Genomic DNA, 20638 nt, shown 5'->3' on the forward strand with positions numbered 1-20638 from the left:
AGATCACTGCCCCAGAAATATTTCATAGCAGATCTTCATGCTCTTCCCATTTAGTTTGTTAGGAATTGGAGTTCATGATTTTAAAGCAAGAAAGACTGAGAACATTTTATTTATTTTCTGTTCATAAATGTCTCCAGCACTTAAACATTATTTTATTCTTAATCAAAAGGCTTCAGATAATAACCTCCAAATCCAAGGTTTAAAATTTACAGTATTGGTCATATTTTAGCTTTGCACCCAGTTTAGTTCCTGCTAAGCACTCTTCAAATTTTGCATCCATTTCCCGGCTCTGAGCCTCAGTGAATAAAGTCTTCCAATCACCCACAGCACCTATAAAGAAACAATGAACAGTGAATCTCACTATCTGTGCCTCCCTATATATAGGTTTACAGATCAGACTTATGGTTTTGGAATGTTGAGGCAGATGGGTGTATTGTCATGCTTCTCATCCTGCAACCCTATGCACACTTTCTTGGGAGTAACCAAGGAAGGGCATTACTAGCATGCATCAGAATGGGCTGTTTGGAGATGTGAAGAGTGAGTGACAGAAACATTTGAGGGGTATATGCGTGCATGTGCATGCAGTTGCAATGTTTTCATTTTCAAATATTTCTGTTTCTTTTAACATCGTTGTTGTTGTTGTTGTTGTTGTTGTTGTTGTTGTTGTTGTTGTTGTTGTTGTTGTTGTTACAGTTGTACCTCGGTTCTTGAACGCCACAGAACTTGTATGTTTTGACTCCTGGATGATCGAAAACTGGAAGTTAGTGTTCTAGTTTTCTAACGTTCTTTTGGAAGCCGAACGTCCGACAGGGCTTCTGTGGCTTCTGATTGGCTGCAGGATCTTCCTGAAGCTGCGCTTTGGGAGTCGAATGTTTCGGAAGTCGAATGGACATCCAGAATGGATTCTATTTGATTTTCGAGGTATGCTATGTTTCTTTAATAATAATACAGCCGTACCATTATTAAAGAAACATAGCATTTCCTCCCAAGCCTAAGAGATTTCTGAGAATTAAAAGAAGCACACACACACAAACATCATAAAATATATGATCTTACAATGATGGCCGACGTATTCTTAAGGCAAGATTTTAAAAATATCATTCAAACTTCCTTGTAATGCACCGGCTGCTCTTCTAGTAGCTATATAAGAATTTAACATAATTATAATTTCAGTGTACAGTGGTACCTCTGGTTAAGAACTTACAGTAATTCATTCTGGAGGTCCGTTCTTAACCTGAAACTGTTCTTAACCTGAAGCACCACTTTAGCTAATGGGGCCTCCTGCTGCTGCCGCGCCGCCGGAGCACAATTTCTGTTCTCATCCTGAAGCAAAGTTCTTAGCCTGAGGTACTATTTCTGGGTTAGCGGAGTCTGTAACCTGAAGCATCTGTAACCCGAGGTATCACTGTATTGTAAACTTGTAGAGCTCTCAAACCATCTCACCTGATGTGGATGGCTCTTATATTTGCAGCAGGTGAAAAAAACTATTCTTTTTTTGGGGGGGGGGAGTTTGATACCAATCAAGAAAAATGCAAACACAAGAAAGAGTAGAGAAGCTTGCTTTCATCTGTGGAAATACTATGTTGACTGAAACCAATGGTAAAACAAAAACAAAATTGGAAACTTATCCCTGTCAAAATGGTTCTGGTTAAAGAAACGTGCCACTTTAAACACCAGCTTCAATTCTGAGGCAGAACCAGGTTCCTGTGGCTGTAGGGGAGTGACAGGGGGGAGGGCTCACCAGGGAAGGGGGGTGCTGTGTGGCTTCTCTCTCTGAGTGGCTTCTCTCTCTGGGGTGCAGCTGCGGCTCAGCAGTTTCAAGACCTCAGATGAGCCAGAAGTGGAAATTTTGTGCTCCTACGAATTTTGCACCCAGGGCAACAGCCCCTATGGTCCCCCCACGCTACACCACTGGCTCCAATTCCATCCCTGGATCTGCTTTGGGCTCTGTTCCTTGATTGAAATACTTTAATTTCCAAGCCCCACCCAAGTGCTAACATTTTTAATACCAGCAAACTTCACCTAGCAGCACACTAATATTCCTGAACCAGACATAGATTGTGGAAAGTTAGATTATCATCCATAGCCAGGATTGCAGTCCACCGTGTTTAGAATTTTTTAAAACTGTTTTCAGAAAGTTGTTTTAAACTGCTTTTTAATTTATGAACTGTACTGTTTCATTATGTGCTGCCCTTGGCTCATGGCTTCTATGCTTCTTATTCTACATAACTGGCTATTATTGGCAGGAGACAATGCAGAAAACTGTGATGCCATGGCACAGGTAACTTCCACTTTTGCAGAAGCTGTTTTGTTATAAACAGCTGATTTGGTCTATTTTAAACATGACATGTGTAAACTCTTCTGGACTATAAGGCTTCCTTGTTCTAATTATAGCAAGAAAAGCAGAATGGTCTTACACAGGCTTTTTAAGGGATTCTAGTGTTTTTGAAGTTTGGTTTTATATGTAGGATGGGAGTGAGGAAGAGGGAAATGGATCAAAACTATTTTCAAGATATTAACAAAATATAATGTTTAGTTGTTGTCCCACCCCCCACCCCACCCCCTGCATAAATAGCACCACTAGAGGGTGCTTGTGTTACTGGAAGAAATGGAATTCGGTGTAAACTAGTGGCATAAAATCAATACTGCAGTACCTTTCCTGAAAATGAGAGGAGCAAACAGACCATGTGTTTCTTCAGATTTGCTGCTCATTGCTTGGAAGGTAGAGCTCTCTGCAACAGACTTAATCATTTCATCAGACAGAGGTAATTCATAAAATTCAGCTATTCGCTTCACTCCTTCGTGAAGATTCTGGAAAATAACAATAAAGTTAGTTATGACTTCATAAATACATTTGCTACTAAGGTAGATTTCTAAGTTAGAATCAGCCCTAAGATTCAAGAATGGGGCAGGCTAAACATTTGAATAAATATATTCATAAATGTATGTGCTTTAGCTATTCCAAAAAGGTACATCTGATATTAGCAAAATAAGTGTAGCATGAAAAGAAGTACAGAAACATTGTCACAACAACATTTACAACTTTCTATTTGCTTCTGTGGGACCCAGGTGGCGCTGTAGTTAAACCACTGAGCCTAGGGCTTGCTGATCAGAAGGTCGGCGGTTCGAATCCCTGTGACGGGGTGAGCTCCCGTTGCTTGGTCCCAGCTCCTGCCAACCTAGCAGTTCGAAAGCACGTCAAAATGCAAGTAGATAAATAGGAACCGCTACAGCGGGAAGGTAAACAGCATTTCCATGTGCTGCTCTGGTTTGCCAGAAGCGGCTTTGTCATGCTGGCCACATGACCTGGAAGCTATACGCCGGCTCCCTCGGTCAATAATGCAAGATGAGCGCGCAAGCCCAGAGTCGGTCATGACTGGACCTAATGGTCGGGGGTCCCTTTACCCTTTACCTATTTGCTTCTGTAACTTAGATTTGAGAAGCATTTTTTTTTTCAGATTTCTGCTACCCATTTTTTTCCATTTCCAGCGTGTCATGCTTAATCATCTACAGTATATTTCTTTTAACTCAGAAATGTTTGAGATGATTAAAAGTTTGGAACACTACTTCTGATAAACTTAGTTAGCCTGTGAAAGAGAACACCCAGAGAGATTACACCACAATACTTATTCAGACTGGCATATTGGTGTGCTTAATATTTAATAAACTCCAGGTTTGTAATTTTTCTTTTATTTTATAACATTTGAAATATCCAAAACTACTTAACACACACACACACACACACACACACACACACACACACACACACACAGTATATATCTATATATTCTAATCATAGTAACTACAGGTTTGTTAAGAAAAAGAAAACCAAAGGCAATGAGGAGGGGGAAAGGGAGCAGAAACAGAAAACCAAAACAACACCTCTCCCTTTTCCAATTCAGCAACCATCAATACATCTGTCTTAATTTCCACATATTGCTTGATATAGGCCATCTAAGAAAAATGAATGTACAACAAAATCATCATCTCAGTTTCTAAGAATGCTCACTTCTTTCAGCTCTTCAAATGTGATGATCATGACATTTTCGTCATCCATATGTTTGTCCCAAGCAAGAGCATGGTCAAAGTAGGATTTCCAACAAACTGAAATGAAATGCAAACAGCATATTTCAAAGCCGGGGGGGGGGGGGGAACACAAAATGACACCAGTTGCTGGCAAAAGCTGCACATATCATACAATGAGAATACAACACTTAGCTCGTTCCGTTTAACCCAACACCGAGAAACACCAGAGCCATTTTACGGACATGTAAAATCTGTACACAAATCATCAGGTGTTAAAAAGATGCCTAAATTCATATTACCCACCAGTGATGAGTCTGGCTATCCACCACTATCTGAAGGACATCTACTGACGATGCAAGTCTGAGTAAAAGAAATATCGACTGTGGGCTTTCCCCTGCAATCAAGAGCCCTGGTGATCTGAAACTTGTTTGCCTTTCATCGGAACAGAAGGTCTACACAAATACTTTGTGGGAAGTACAGAAAGTGAGAACTACTAACCTACCTTCGCCACTCATGAACATTTGAAAAAAATCATCCCAAGAACTAACATCTGGAAGAACAGGGTTTTTGTTGTAAAAATGGTAATAGGATACAGCGGCATCTTTGGGGTTTCGGAATACTACCAACATCTATTTAAAAAGAAAGAAAGAGATATTAGATTTTGTTGGAATCTCCCCTGTGCAAACATCTCTAACTTTCTGGAGCTGGCACATTCTCCCCTACCTAAGGTGGAGAGCTTTTAAGCTCTGTGCCTTGCTCTGCAAGGGAGCCTCTCACACAGACTCTAGGAGGCTCCCACAGTTTCTCCCAGGAGCCTCCCACAGCCCATATATGAGACCTTCCCAGAGCCCAATAAGAAAGGCTGAGAGCTTAAAAGCTCTTTCTGTGACAGGAAAAGTGCTTTAGAGCTCTCTGCCTTGTGTGCGTTTAATTCGTGCCATTGAATGCTGACCAAACAAGTAAAGCTGTGATTGCACAAGTTAAATGCAGACAAGTTGCAAGTCAACAGTATTTATATAGAGTAAGCCTGCAACTTATGCTCATTTAGCTTTACTATATTTTTAATCTCTTCTTGGAAGCCGCCCCGAGTGGCTGGGGAAACCCAGCCAGATGGGTGGGGTATAAGTAATAAATTATTAAGTATTATTATTATTATTATTATTATGGAATTGGCAAAATATTTTATTAAATTAAAAGGGGGCACAGGGTTCTAGGGAAAATGACTTTGGGAGTCCCAACCACCAATGGAACCCAATGTACTGTATATTCAATATACCCTGTTCTTGCCCATTTCACTTAAACTAGTTGCTTGTGTTTCTGGGACATCACAAACTGCCACAACAAAAGGCAGGAAGTTTAGCAGAGTAGATATCACTTCCAATAACACTTTGCCTTGGAGAGACTTGGGGGATAGCTTTTGCTTCATAGTGTTTTGAATTTCCCCCAGGTAAACCTGACTACCGGTACCTATTCTGAGGAAGAAGACGGAGAAAGGAGATTGTCTACTTTATTCTATGGATTGGCTCATGAAACAGAACAGGCATAGGCAAACTCGGCCCTCTGGATGTTTTGGGACTACAACTCCCATCATCCATAGCTAACAGGACCAGTGGTTAGGGATGACGGGAATGGTAGTCTTTAAACACCTGGAGGGCCAATTTGCCTATGCCTGAAACAGAACTATGACAGACCCGCATGTGAAGAGAAGAGTTTCAAAGGCCCCTTACCTCACACAGAGATAACATAAAGCAAATGCAAAGAATGCAGTGAATCCAGTGGATCCAGATTTAGTTATACCTAGGTCCCATTGCAATCAATGGGTTTAGTCATGAGTAACTAAGCCAAAGCAGGAGAGAGCAATCCAAAGCAGCCAGGAGAGCCAGGCAGAGGAAAAACTGCTAAGTCCACACGCAAATCCTCAGCCCAGTCCAAGGGAGGGTTGGCATGCTCTGTTAGCCTGGATTTAGGCCAACTGATGTAGAATTTGCTTTGACAATATGACAAGAGCCGTCAAATTAAGATACATCTATTAAGTACTCAGGATTATGGTTAAATGCTGTTAGAATATTAGGCAATCATAATAGTAGTGAAGCTAGTCACTTACCTTCACCTTATTCTCAAAAAAAGATTTGGGAATATTATCATAATGAAAATGTGTAGAAAAAATACGTGGAGAAGGCTGCTTGTTCATGTCCTAGAATAAGAATGAAAGGAATGTTACCCTGTTGTTGTTTCAGGATCTAGAGGGGCTGTTTCCCCCCTTCTTTTTATTGAGCTTTATAATTGGGGGGGGAATCACTTTGAGTTACGTATTGACAGAAGAAGAATAACAAACTAAACAAAGCGGTTGGGAGGAGATGACCATTTGGGTCTCTTCAAGTTGTACAATTCTTTGATTCTAGGTATTCACTTCTCTCCCTCCCACCTTTTCTCTACCTGAACTTTTGTGGGCAGTCCAAATTCAAGCATTTGTAAGTTTTCTAGTGGTGGTAAGTCCTTGTAACTTGGGGTTGCAGCTACAATGTCATTGACCATTTGGAGCACCCAGTTAGTACCTGCAACATAAAAGCAAATGAGACCTATAAGAATCACAAGAGCATAGGTTACACAACCAAATGCACAGTCATGTTCGTATATGGTAGTCAGCTTAAATCGTAGGTCTTCAACCAGTGGGTTGGGACCTGCAGGTGGGTCACAAGGTGACACCAGGAAAGCCACGACAAAGCTGGAAATGGTCAAGACTTTGAAAATGAAGGGGGGGATTCTTTTGGAACAAAAACTTCATTGTGCAAGAATCCAAGGAGCTTCTTCACATTTCATCCAACAAAGGGGCAACAAAGAGCAGTTGCCACTTACATTAGATTCCAAGGGTGAGAAACCTTTCCCATGAATCCTGTTTGTTTTCAGGCAAGTTGACATTACGCAGGAACAAGAGTCAAAGAGGAGTGAATTAAAATGGCAGAGAAGGTGGCGACAGAAAGACAATACCAGCAGATAAAAGGAAGTAAAAGAAGGCGAAAAGGGGGCACTAACGTTTGAGAAAGAAAGAACTGCTTCTCCCACAAAGGGGCAACAAATAGCAGAAAACCCTCACCGATACTCCAGTTGCCCCTTCAGAAGTGATTCCCCCTGATTGAAAAAGGAACAGCACAGGTTTGTTTGCTCTAACTGCAACAGAAGGTACTTCCAAATGGCAGCTTATTCATTGTGGACGCAGGTGCTCATGCATGCAGGTTTTCAACGGCATCCAAAATCCCCCTGTACCATTTCTGATGAGCACAACAAAACATGGAAATGAGAAATCAAGATTAAGTGCCTGGCGCCACCATGCAAGCCCCTTGGCTGGCCATGGAGACCACAGTCTTTTATTCCCTCTTCTTATGTGAGAGAGCTTCCTCCCCACCTGCTGTTGGCAACATGTTGCCTGGCTTTGGAAGAGACTATCCTTTCCGTTTCAGAGACCTCACTGAGCCACATGGAGGATCAGTTGTAGCCAAGGACTTATGAGGCACACATCTCCTCTCCACATAAAAGAGGGCTCATGGCTGTTGTGGGGTGCTCAGCCACTGAGGGAAGAGTGAATCCGGGCACCCCAAAACGTATTCACCTGGGACCCATTTCAGTTCATTTTGGGTATCAAATACACACTGGTTTCCTTGTTCAAACTTTAATAGAGGGCACTTCCACACAGCAGCTTATTCATTGTGGAGTCACCTGCTCAGCTTTGCTGGTTTTGCATATAAAATCCCCATTTACCATTTATGAAAAGCCACAACAGAACATGGAAACTGTAAATCCAGATTACATGGGGGAAATAAACATATGAATCATATGTGGTCAGATAGCAATTGGTAACCAACTCCATTCCCCTTTAATTCCATTAAAAACTTGATACTCACCGCATTTTGGATAAGCCACAATCAGCCTATCATCCTTTCTAGCTTCCATGGCTTCCAATGCTTCAAAGGTCCCAGGACTACAAACAAGTTTTGGATACAGCACTCCTTTGTAAGTAAAGAGCAGCTCCTCATTCTCCGCCACTTGAATAGTAGCTAAAAGATTCTCTATTGTTTCTACAAGACTTGTCTTTTTCTGGGCCATCTTGTTGGCTGCCTCAGTCTTGTCACAACCCCTTTTAAAAGGCAGATTTGCTTCTGTGTGTCCAGAAGTTGTACAATAAAGGTATATAGCAGAAGAGGTAGCAATTCTGAATCACAAGCACTATGCTGTCATTTACCTCTGAGAGTTTGCAAACTCGGTTCTCATTTGCCTCTGACTTGGAACAGCCCCATTTTCTGGATATGTAAATTACCCACTATTTGAGGGGCTGGGCAGGACGCTTTCTCAGGGGGGAAAAATCACTTGACATTGCAACACCAGAGGCTCTGTAGGGGAAGAAAAGCAGACTGAAACCATTCTGACAGGTTAAGTAGCTAATGATAAATTAGAGTGCATCATTTCTTCTTTTAGGATTCTTTGGGAACTCTGTGACACAAACTTCATAGGTCTTAAAAGTCTGGACATTTTTCATTTTCTCAAGTATTTGAAAGTGCATTAAAAATGGTGAAAAACACAAAGTAAACTGAATTCTTTCATGGCTCAATCCTACTTCTGGGTTGCCATGTACATTTACAAATATTTATTATGGTAACAAGTCTGCATTCTTTGCAGTGTTAAATAGCATTTGCAAAAGGAGAATTCTGAACTATATATCAAACTGGTGAGGCCATAACACCATCCAGTCACTTTAAAAAAATGTTTGCTTTACAGCTGAAGTTCTCTCTCTCTCTTTTAAATAAACATTTTATTAGATTTTCCAATTTAAACATCTAATCCATTTTCAAATTATACAAATATCCAGGGGCGTTGCTAGCCGCTTTCGCACCCGGGGCGTCAAAGCGGAGGCATCCCCCCCGGGTGTGGGGTGCTGCTCTGCAGTGTCATGACATCACGACGCACAGGCATGACACCCCTCGCTGGCACGCCCCTCGCCTCCATCCAGGGAGAGCGTGCGTTGGCTGAGCAAGCCCTGCAGCGTCTAGCGAGGTTTTCGCCGGGCGGATGCCGGGACTGGCTTGCTCCCTCGGTCAATGCGCGCTCTCCCTGGACGGAGTTGAGGGGCAGGCCAGCGAGGGGCATCACAAGCGTCGCCTCACTGGCCCGCCCCTCAACTCCACCCAGGGGGAGCGCGTGGCAGCAGGAAGGGAGAGCGTGCGTCGGCCGAGGAAGCCGGTCCCGGCAGCCACCTGGCGAAAACCTCACTAAGGCGCTGCAGGGGCTTGCTCAGCCAACACGTGCTCTCCCTGCTGCAACAAGTGCTCTCCCTGTACGGAGGTGAGGGGTGGGCCAGCGAGGGGCGTCACGCCACCCACAAGCGTGACGCCACCTCACGTGAGTTTTGGGGCGGGATGGGGCACACCGCATGCAGGGGTGGCGCACGTGTTTTGGGGGCGGGGTGGGCAGCTGTGATGGCGCCCCGGGATCACGCCACTCGGGGCATCCCACCCCCACCACCCCTATCTTCCTACGCCCATGCAAATATCAATTAAACAATTAATCCAAATCTTCTGCCAAATTATACTAATTTAAATTTGACTTCCCATGCTTCAGACTCAGAAAGCCTAGTCCTAGAAAGGCCTAGAAAGCCATGCTTTCTAATCAATAAAATCCAGATCTTATCCAATAATCTTTTAAAATCCTTCTATCTTCTTTCAAGCCCCTGAGTTTTTTCAAGCAAGCAAATTTAACCAAACCCATATATTTCTGTGTGAATTCATGCCTATGATTCCTCTATAAATTAGCACTGTCTCTTCGCACGCTGGTATCTTGCCAAATCCATCCAAAAATCCAAAGATCCTTCTCACAGCCAGCAGCAGCCATCTTTCGAGCAGTCCCCATAAATCAAATCTTTAAGCTCCTGTGATGTTTCTCTCCAGATCGCTCCAGATTGCTACTCAATATAGTCTTTCTAGGGGAGATTTGCCAGACCAAAACTGTAAACACGAATCTAATGTCTTATTTATGGCTCTCTCCCCCTTTGACTAATATCATAGCCGGCTTTATTACCAACATGGGGGACTCTAAATTATAGCTGCGTCATAACTCAAAAGTTTCTTGACAAGTTTCCAACCGCTAATGTGAAAGCTTCTCTTTGATATATCATGAGGAATCCCCAACCACATTCCAACATAGCTGCCAAGTTATCCCTTTTTTAAAGGGATTTTCCCTTATGCTGAATAGGCTTCCTCGCGAGAAAAGGGAAAACTTGGCAGCTATGCATTCCAAGCGAATCCTAGAGTACAACTTTGATTATTTATGTTTTCAATTCACACAGTTTATATATTTAAAAAGACCATATTAATTCAGTAAATTTCCCACTTTCCAATCTCGCTTGCTTTATAAATGTTATTTATGGTTCTTCAGGTGAGAGTTTTGTTAAGTGAATTGTAAAGCACAATAAAGCAGAATTATAAAGTTCTCACTCTCTCCTTCAGTCTGTCACATACCATTTCTTGCTGATTGCATTCCTCTGTTATCTTTTGTTCTCTCAGTGGTTAAGCTTGGCAGTATAAATCTTCTTTCCTTGTCTGAAGCATGTTCACAGCTTATATCCAATCTTTCTCTTGTTGTGGAGCCTGTTTTTGCTCATAGAGATGACGTCTGGGAGATCCGGGCTCCAATGGGGGCTTACCATCCAGAGCCTCCAGCTTCTCCCTCCTTCTGAAGTCGAAGCTGGTAGTGGGCAACTGCGGAGGAGAGTGCATCTCCCCATACCCTGGGGAGACTTCGGGAGGCTGCATACTCCCCTTTACAGCCTTGTAAATTTCCCCATGGGGGTCGGAGAGATGGAATTTTCAACCATCTTCTACGGTGATCCAAGCGGAAGTACAGCTGAAGTTCTCAGCATATCAAAAAGCTTTAATATAACAGGACTAGCTGTACCCGGCCACGCGTTGCTGTGGCTAAGTCTGTGAAATTGAGAAGAATGGAAAGAGAAAGTGGAAGTTCCCCTTACCGCCTCCATGTTTCCCTGAGTCTCCAGCAGGACCGGTACCCCACACCCGCCCCCCCTTCCTCCTCCTACCTCAACTCGAGGCGTCCTGTCCCAGCCTTCTCCCTGCGCCGATCCCGGCCTCCTGTAGGCTGTCCCCCACATCCTGTGGCAAGCGTGTGCCTTTGGAGACGAAGCATTCCGCATGGACCAGTCAGTCAGTCAGAGGCGGCTTTGGGTTCTCCTGTGTAGGCACAGTGTCCGTGAACCTCGGAGGGTGTGCCTGTGCAGGAGCACCCAAAGTCCCCTCCAAATGACCAAGTGAGCGAGGGAGTGAGGGTGTGGTGGCCAGAGTGGCTCTGTGGTGGGGTCACCGCCATTGCGGCCAGGGCAGGAGGCCTCGACAGGGAGATAGAAGGTGTAGGAGGAGGGGCGGGTGGGGTGTCATTGCTGTTGGAGACTCACTCAAACATGGAGCTGGTCAGGGGTCCGGACATATTGTGTGTCTGTAGGTTAGTGGGGGGGAATGTGGTTGTGGATGTTTATGGTAATGTAAGGGTGCAAGTTTTTTTAAAAAAATCATGTTTTTACCTGTGACAGGTGTGACATCTGTATAATCTAAAGTTATGCAAACACTCACATATTAGAACAGAATGTTGTGTCAAAATTTGAACGCAATTGGTCAAGCAGTTTTAGAGAAAAGTCATCGTACACAAACATGGACATTTTACATTTACACACACACACACACACACACGTTGGCCCTGCCACGCGTTGCGGTGGCTCAGTTTGTTAAATGGAGCCTCAGAGTCCCACTTCAGACTCCCCTCACCTTCATAGTCCCCCAGTTTTATGTGTGTTATGTTTACATAGGCGCATCCCTGTGTCTCCCCCCACCCCGTTCTGTCCCTCCCTGTCCCAACCTATGACCGATTCGGGGGCCCCATCCCCACCCCAGGCAGGCCCCTACCTCCACTTGGCCTAGTCTGGAAAGCGGCCTAGTCTGCTGCGGCCTATTCAGTCTGCTGGGCAATGCTGGGCCTTATTGCTGCAGTTGGTTGCTGTGGAATTTTGTGGTGTCATCTGGTGGCGCAGCTTTGGAGGCAGCAGCATGCGACCTGTCTTTCTTTGGATGCTGTTGGAATCTTCAGACCTTCTGCTGGTGATGTGTAATTTGGGCGCCACTTTTTGTGTTTAATCATTATTTTAGGTGTGAAAGGTGTGCTTTTTTGGGGGGGAAATTACGCCAGATCCCTCCCTGATGGGCATGGAATGTTGTGGCCAAATTTGTTGGAATTCAGTTCAGCGGTCATGGAGGAAGGGTGTTACATCCGCACAGGCAGTGGGAATATATATATATATATATATATATATATATATATATATATATATACACCAAATAGCAGGTCACTAAGATTTTCTCAAGGAAACCAAACCTCCTCTGAAACTAGCCACATTCTGCATTTTCATTCGTCAGGTTGATCTTTTAAAGGTTTTGTTAAACCCCCTTTTGGGACAAAGATAGGATTTTTCAAACTCCTGTTCTATGAACTTGATGTTAGATACAAAGGAGTTGTGAAGTACTGTTAATTTTTTAAAAATATATCCCAGAAGAGATAGGGGCGGGGTTAGGTGGCGTATTCCAGCTAAACTTTAACCCATTCCCAACAGGGCAGTTGGTGGTCAATGTCCCTGTGGGAAGTGGATTGCTATATTTTAATGTTATTTTATTCATGTATCTTTCTTACTTCTAAGACACCTTGTAAGGACTTGTATTCTGAAAGGTTGGGTCTGAATGTTTGTCCCATATTCTTGAATTAATACATTCTTGTTTGCAAATCAAATTGGTTGTATCTCATTGGTAACATGTTGATAACACCAAAATATGATGATGTTGCTGCTCCCCTCCCCCAACATAACCAATGAATTAATCTTTTTGTCTTCCGAGCAAAAGCTGAAAACTAGTTAATGATTACTTATACCTAAAGGCCATGTCATAGAGCAAAATTATCCCGTAGTCATTTTCTACTCACCATTATTACATTTTTCACTTGGCAGAGGTTTTTCTCAGACAACCCAGCCGATTTCATCACACATAACAACAACAACAACAACAACAACAACAACAACAATTTATTTATTATTTATACCCCACACATCTGGCTAGGTTTCCACAGACCCCCTGGGTGGCTCCCAACAGAATATTAAAAACACAATTAAAAACACACATTATAATGTGTGACATATTAGCTAGCACAGCAGTATTTCTCACCAGATAATTATTTGGTGAGAAATTCTGCTATGCTGGCTAATATGTCAGACTGGCCTGCAGCTAACTGTAAGTCTTCTCATGTTTTTATATCTGAAGTATACCTGAAGGAGCGTCTCTATCTCCATCGTTCTGCCTGGACACTGAGGTCCAGTGCCGAGGGCCTTCTGGCGGTTCCCTCGCTGTGAGAAGCCAAGTTACAGGGAACCAGGCAGAGGGCCTTTTTGGTAGTGGCAGCTGCCCTGTGGAACGCCCTCCCACCAGATGTCAAAGAGAAAAACAACTACCAGACTTTTAGAGTACATCTGAAGGCAGCCCTGTTTAGGGGAGCTTTTAATGTTTAATAAATTGTTGTATTGTAATATTTCTGCTGGAAGCCACCCAGAGTGGCTGGGGAAACTCAGCCAGATGGGCGGGGTATAAATAATAAATTATTATTATTATTATTATTATTATTATTATTATTATTATTATTATTATTATTATTATCTGCAGAGTCTACACACAATAGAATTCAATGTCACACTCTTTAGATTGTTCCATCAGCACAAGGATGCCCAGGTAATCCAATCAGGTAACCTGGCAGACAGGAGAAAAAATAACGCACTCAGATTTCTGTTGTAGTCCGCCCCTTCTGTGATGTATGTATGATGTTTCTGGGGGTGGTCTTGGACTCCAGGGTGGGCAATTTAAAATGTCTATTATAAGGGCTTGCGCACATGGCTTGGGGTCCTCCTCCTCGCTCCTGCATGTGTGGGGAGCACCCTGTTGCTTTAATAGCTTTAATAAAGCTTTAACAGCTTTAATAAAGATCAGGCTTTTAGCCACTTTGCTTTTGTATATCCTGGCCTGGTCTCTGTTTATTTCCCGACCAGTTTGAGCCTTAAAAGGTACACTCTCTCCGAAGGTCCAGTCTCCCTTAAGAAGCTGAACCCATTGAAGGGACTCCTCAATATTCTTGTTTCACCAACACAAGCGACAGAGCCACATCCTGACCACTAGTTGTCCCAGTTACAGGTAGGTAGCCGTGTTGGTCTGAGTCGAAGCAAAATAAAAAAATTCCTTCAGTAGCACCTTAAAGACCAACTAAGTTTTTATTTTGGTATGAGCTTTTGTGTGCATGCACACTTCGTCAGATACCAGTTGTCCCAGTTACAGGTGTAAGCAAGTTCTTTACCTGCTGAAGCCTACGAAAAAACCATATTCCAGCCGCAAGCTGTCCTGTTTACAAGCATCCTATCCACAAGCTGTTCTAACTAAGCCAGTCTGGGCTCTCTGAAGTTGTCTTGCTGATGCAGCATTATGACTTATGTGAAAAAGCAACATTATCATTTATCATACCTTTAAATCAGGCGTTTGTTGATAGCTTACCTGATGAGGCTTTTTAGGGATTAACAAACCATAATCCTAGGTTTGAGTATAACAAGTAGCCAAGATTAAATCTAGTTCTTTCAGAGTTTCCATTGCATTCAACAGGGTGGGGTGGGGGGTGGGGGGCCCCTCTTAGATGAGGCCCTGCCTATTCTGCTGAAGCCTGTTCGCATTTTCTTGAGTTCTTTTCCCTTGAAAGTCACTGGCATTCATAGAATCATAGAGTTGGAAGAGACCACAAGGGCCACCCAGCCTTTACCCTTTTGGCATGTTGGGAAGAGAGGTCCCCTGTGCTAGGCGATAGATTCAGATATTCCAACTGAGCTCTAGCTTCAAGCAACCTCCTTCTAGAGCCCTGGCTGCACACACCCTCCAAGATTAATGGCGATTATCAGCTTTGTTTCTCCCATTTTTCCCAGGGGCGCAGCAAAAGAGGAGCAATCAGCTTCCGGGCATTAGCATACTGTTCAAGCCTGAACAAGAAGCCAGCAAGCCTGACTCAGCATGATGTGTGAACATGCCTTCTGATTATTCTAATAAATGATGGTGAACATCAATCTGTGACTGCAATCCTAATGTACACTTACATACGTAGGAATAAGACCCATTGAAATCAATGCAACTGACTGGCGTGCCGTGACTCACTTCGGTTTTCTGGTGAAGGGTGAGTTACTGGAGTTGCTTTGCTGTGGTGGCAAAGAGAGGTTCTGGCGAAGGTGGAGAGGGCACCTCTTCACTCACCTGCTCTCCCTCCTCACAAGGAAATGTTAATAATACTTCCAGCCCGTTTAGCCAAGTCTTCCGGAGCTACTTCAACCGGCAAAGAAGAGCAAGGTCTCAGGAATGGAATAAAGTATTCAATAGTAGCAAAATATTGTACTTTTTTCTCTCTGAAAAAAAATGACACAATAAAAAGCAATTAAAAATAACTTTTTGTATAATTAATTACCATGACCTTTCTCCCTTCTGTCCTGCCCCTTTTCATCCACTCCAACTGTTTTGGAGCCCCAGTTGTGCGTACATATTTTCTATACATTTCTGTGATAAAGTACATGCCATTAAAAAAAGCTTTTTTTCAGATTTACCTTGTTTTTATCATGATCAGTTTGGAATCTGTAAAGCATTTCACATAAAATTGATCCTAACGGAAAGATATCCACTTCCTTTCCGTAAATGTTCCCCAGCTGTGGACAATGCAAACCTAAACACATTAAGAACATGCTCTAACAGGAAACTTTCATAGAGCTTAACCATAAGCACTTTAAAGTACACTTTGGCATTTTATTCTGAAAACTGACTACAGGGTCAAGGTAGTTGGTTCTTTCCCAAATGAGTGCTTCAAATCCCCACTTTAAGCTAACAGAATGGCTTTGAGATGGTCACTCCCTCTCAGTCTAACCTAACTTACAGGGTTTGGTGCGATAATAAAGTGTGTGTGTGTTGGGAATGATGGAGGAGAAATTGCTGTGCCCTAAATGAGGCCCTTCGAGGAAGGGTGAATGGCATCATCCATTTTTTTTTAAACCAATACATGATGTGATGCACATCACCAGAAAGTGTCTGGGGAACATCCTGGGAGTCCCCCGTAGTTTTTGTAATGATTTAGAGAAGTACAAAACTCCAGTGGTTTTTAGGTTAAGGTTTCTGGTGTGTGATCAGACCAGCAATCACATGTGTCTACTATGTAGAGAATATGACCTGGAATCACACAATACTGCAAATCGCTATACATGTGTACACAGAACAAAATAACAACTGCCCTGAGATTAAAAAAAAGTCAATGCAGACACATGGATCAAATATTAAAAGTTTTACCTGTTCAGGAGCCATGTATGGTACTGTTCCCCTGTTTTCTGCCCTCTGTACTGAAAGGTCATCTACACCTGTGGTTACCAGCCCCAAACCACCAATTTTTATTTTATTCTCTCCAGACATGAATTTATTGATTGGCTGCTGGGGTGTGTGTGACAAAAACAAAATTTAAAAGCCACTCCTATATTCAGACATACAAATTAATAAGATTTGGATGAGTCAGCACAGTCCAGTTCAACACTTATCCTGCAGAGTCTGAACCATCTCAACTTCTTATTTTCTTTTCTTTTTAAATGCTGTGCCTTTCAAAAAAAACCTCCCATCCCACATCTCAATTTCAGTAACGCTGCTATTTCACGTGCCTTCATGGTTCATACCCAAGACCTTGAACAATGAAAGTCATGTTGGAGGATGGACGGCGGCTAACAGAATGAGGTTGAATCCTGACAAGACAGAAGTACTGTTTTGGGGGGACAGGAGCCGGGTAGGTGTGGAGGACTCCCTGGTCCTGAATGGGGTAACTGTGCCCCTGAAGGACCAGGTGTGCAGCCTGGGAGTCATTTTGGACTCACAGCTGTCCATGGAGGCACAGGTCAATTCTGTGTCCAGGGCAGCTGTTTATCAGCTCCATCTGGTACGCAGGCTGAGACCCTACCTGCCTGCAGACTGTCTCGCCAGAGTGGTGCATGCTCTAGTTATCTCTCGCTTCAACTACTGCAATGCGCTCTATGTGGGGCTACCTTTGAAGGTGACCCGGAAACTACAACTAATACAGAATGCAGCAGGTAGACTGGTGACTGAGAGTAGCTGCCAAGACCACATAACACCAGTCTTGAAAGATCTACATTGGCTCCCAGTACGTTTCCAAGCACAATTCAAAATGTTGGTGCTGACCTTTAAAGCCCTAAACGGCCTTGGTCCAGTATACCTGAAGGAGTGTCTCCACCCCCATCGTTCTGCCCAGACACTGAGGTCCAGTGCCAAGGGCCTTCTGGCAGTTCCCCGCTGCAAGAAGCCAAGTTACAGGGAACCAGGCAGAGGGCCCTCTCGGTAGTGGCACCTGCTTGTGGAACGCCCTCCCACCAGATGTCAAAGAGAAAAACAACTACGGTACCATACTTTTAGAAGAAATCTGAAGGCAGCCCTGTTTAGGGAACCTTTTAATGTTTAACAGACTATTGTATTTTAATATTTTGTTGGAAGCCACCCAGAGTAGCTGAGGAAACCCAGCCAGATGGGTGGGGTATAAATATATTATTATTATGATTATTAATCAATAAATGAAAAGCTAAAGCCTCAAGATGAAAGAAAATGGTTAGTCTAAGACCACCTAGCTGATAGCCGATGTAAGACATGAACTGATTACAATTCAGTCCCATAAAGACTATGCTAAACATATAGGGGGGATACAACGGTGAATGAAAAACAGGGACGAGAGAGGGTAAATCCTTGCAACTTCCCCCAGGGATGGGGGAAATGGGCTTCACTCGCAGTTCTTCTTGGTACCTTGTTGTTGTTTAGTCGTTTAGTCGTGTTAGACTCTTCATGACCCCATGGACCAGAGCATGCCAGGCACTCCTGTCTTCCACTGCCTCCCGCAGTTTGGTCAGACTCATGTTCGTAGCTTTGAGAACACTGTCCAACCATCTCGTCCTCTGTTGTCCCCTTCTCCTCGTGCCCTCAATCTTTCCCAACATCAGGGTCTTTTCCAAGGATTCTTCTCTTCTCATGAGGTGGCCAAAGTATTGGAGCCTCAGCTTCATGATCTGTCCTTCCAGTGAGCGCTCAGGGCTGATTCCTTCAGAATGGATAGGTTTGATCTCCTTGCAGTCCATGGGACTCTCAAGAGTCTCCTCCAGCACCATAATTCAAAAGCATCAATTCTTTGGCGATCAGCCTTCTTTATGGTGCAGCTCTCACTTCCATACATCACTACTGGGAAAACCATATCTTTAACTATACGGATCTTTGTTGGCAAGGTGATGTCTTTGCTTTTTAAGATGCTGTCTAGGTTTGTCATTGCTTTTCCCCCAAGAAGCAGGCGTCTTTTAATTTCGTGACTGCTGTCACCATCTGCAGTGATCAAGGAGCCCAAGAAAGTAAAATCTCTCACTGCCTCCATTTCTTCCCCTTCTATTTGCCAGGAGGTGATGGGACCAGTGGCCATGATCTTGGTTTTTTTGATGTTGAGCTTCAGACCATATTTTGCACTCTCCTCTTTCACCCTTATTAAAAGGTTCTTTAATTCCTCCTCACTTTCCGCCATCAAGGTTGTGTCATCAGCATATCTGAGGTTGTTGATATTTCTTCCGGCAATCTTAATTCTGGTTTGGGATTCATCCAGTCCAGCCTTTCGCATGATGAATTCTGCAGATAAGTTAAATAAGCCGGGAGACAATATACAGCCTTGTTGTACTCCTTTCCCAATTTTGAACCAATCAGTTATTCCATATCCAGTTCTAACTGTAGCTTCTTGTCCCACATAGAGATTTCTCAGGAGACAGATGGGGTGATCAGGCACTCCCATTTCTTTAAGAACTTGCCATAGTAATTCAGCAGAATTGTACAACAAAATGGGACAGTGGGTTTTCGCTCCACAATAGGCGTGAGAAGAATAGGATATGAAATAGGACATAGTCATTAAAGAATAGAAGAGATCACTGCCACAAAATTCTTTCATAGCACATCTTCATGTTCTTCCCATTTAGTATGTAATAATTTGAGTACATGATTTGAAAGCAATAAAGAATGAGAACATTTTTTTTCCTGTGCATAAATGTATCTAGCACTTAAACATTATTTTATTCTTAACCGAAAGGCTTCAAATCCAAATCCAAGGTTTTAAAATTTACAATATTGGTCATATTTTAGTTTTGCACCCAGTTTAGTTCCTGCTAAGCACTCTTCAAATTTTGCATCCATTTCCTGGCTCTGAGCTTCAGTGAACAATGTCTTCCAATCACCCACAGCACCTATTAAGAAACAATGAAAAATGAATCTCTCTATATGTGCCTTCCTGTATGGAGATTCAGAGATCAGATTTATGGTTTCTGAATGTTGAAACAAGTGAATGTATTGTCATATTTCTCATCCTGCAACCCCATACACACTTGCTTGGGAGTAACCAAGAAAAGGCATTACTAACATGAATCAGATTGGGGCTTTGGAGATGTCAACCATGAGCGACAGAAACAACTGAGGGATATATAAGCAGATGAGACCAACAGTGGGTCCAATGGTCAAGGAGGCGGTTTCTGCATGTGCTGTAGAAGGAAGTGAGAGGCAGATTGGGTTTCTCAGCCTGGAAAGGTAGCCCATCTAGGATAATAATAATAATAATAATAATAATAATAATAATAATAATAATAATTTATTTATACCCCACCCTCCCCAGTCAAAATCGGGCTCAGGGTGGCTGACACCAGTAAAATTGCAATAAGATGTAAAAGAAAGAAAAGCAATTAATTAAAATACGGGTTGTTGTTGTTTGGTCGTTTAGTCGTGTCCGACTCTTCGTGACCCCATGGACCATAGCACGCCAGGCACTCCTGTCTTCCACTGCCTCCCGCAGTTTGGTCAAACTCATGTTCGTAGCTTCGAGAACACTGTCCAACCATCTCGTCCTCTGTCGTCCCCTTCTCCTAGTGCCCTCCATCTTTCCCAACATCAAGGTCTTTTCCAAGGATTCTTCTCTTCTCATGAGGTGGCCAAAGTATTGGAGCCTCAGCTTCATGATCTGTCCTTCCAGTGAGCACTCAGGGCTGATTTCCTTCAGAATGGATAGGTTTGATCTTCTTGCAGTCCATGGGACTCTCAAGAGTCTCCTCCAGCACCATAATTCAAAAGCATCAATTCTTCGGCGATCAGCCTTCTTTATGGTCCAGCTCTCACTTCCATACATCACTACTGGGAAAACCATAGCTTTAACTATACGGACCTTTGTAGGCAAGGTGATGTCTCTGCTTTTTAAGATGCTGTCTAGGTTTGTCATTGCTTTTCTCCCAAGAAGCAGGCGTCTTTTAATTTCGTGACTGCTGTCACCATCTGCAGTGATCAAGGAGCCCAAGAAAGTAAAATCTCTCACTGCCTCCATTTCTTCCCCTTCTATTTGCCAGGAGGTGATGGGACCAGTGGCCATGATCTTGGTTTTTTTGATGTTGAGCTTCAGA

The 20638-nt window shown here is 43.2% G+C and overlaps 1 protein-coding gene across 1 annotated transcript; it reads right to left on the bottom strand.

Moving 5' to 3' along the window:
- Nucleotides 1-82: 82 nt before the first annotated feature.
- On the bottom strand, nt 83-8143 carry LOC118081807 (sulfotransferase 6B1). Its single transcript, XM_035108276.2, has 7 exons — nt 7926-8143; nt 6463-6581; nt 6131-6220; nt 4529-4655; nt 4010-4104; nt 2655-2811; nt 83-330 (listed from the first exon to the last, which is right to left on the bottom strand). The coding sequence occupies exons 1-7, from the start codon at nt 8125-8127 to the stop codon at nt 200-202; spliced, it is 921 nt and encodes a 306-aa protein (XP_034964167.1). The 5' UTR covers nt 8128-8143; the 3' UTR covers nt 83-199.
- Between the last annotated feature and the right edge of the window lie 12495 nt (nt 8144-20638).

Source organism: Zootoca vivipara, chromosome 3 (assembly GCF_963506605.1).
Source record: "Zootoca vivipara chromosome 3, rZooViv1.1, whole genome shotgun sequence".
NCBI lineage: Eukaryota > Metazoa > Chordata > Lepidosauria > Squamata > Lacertidae > Zootoca > Zootoca vivipara.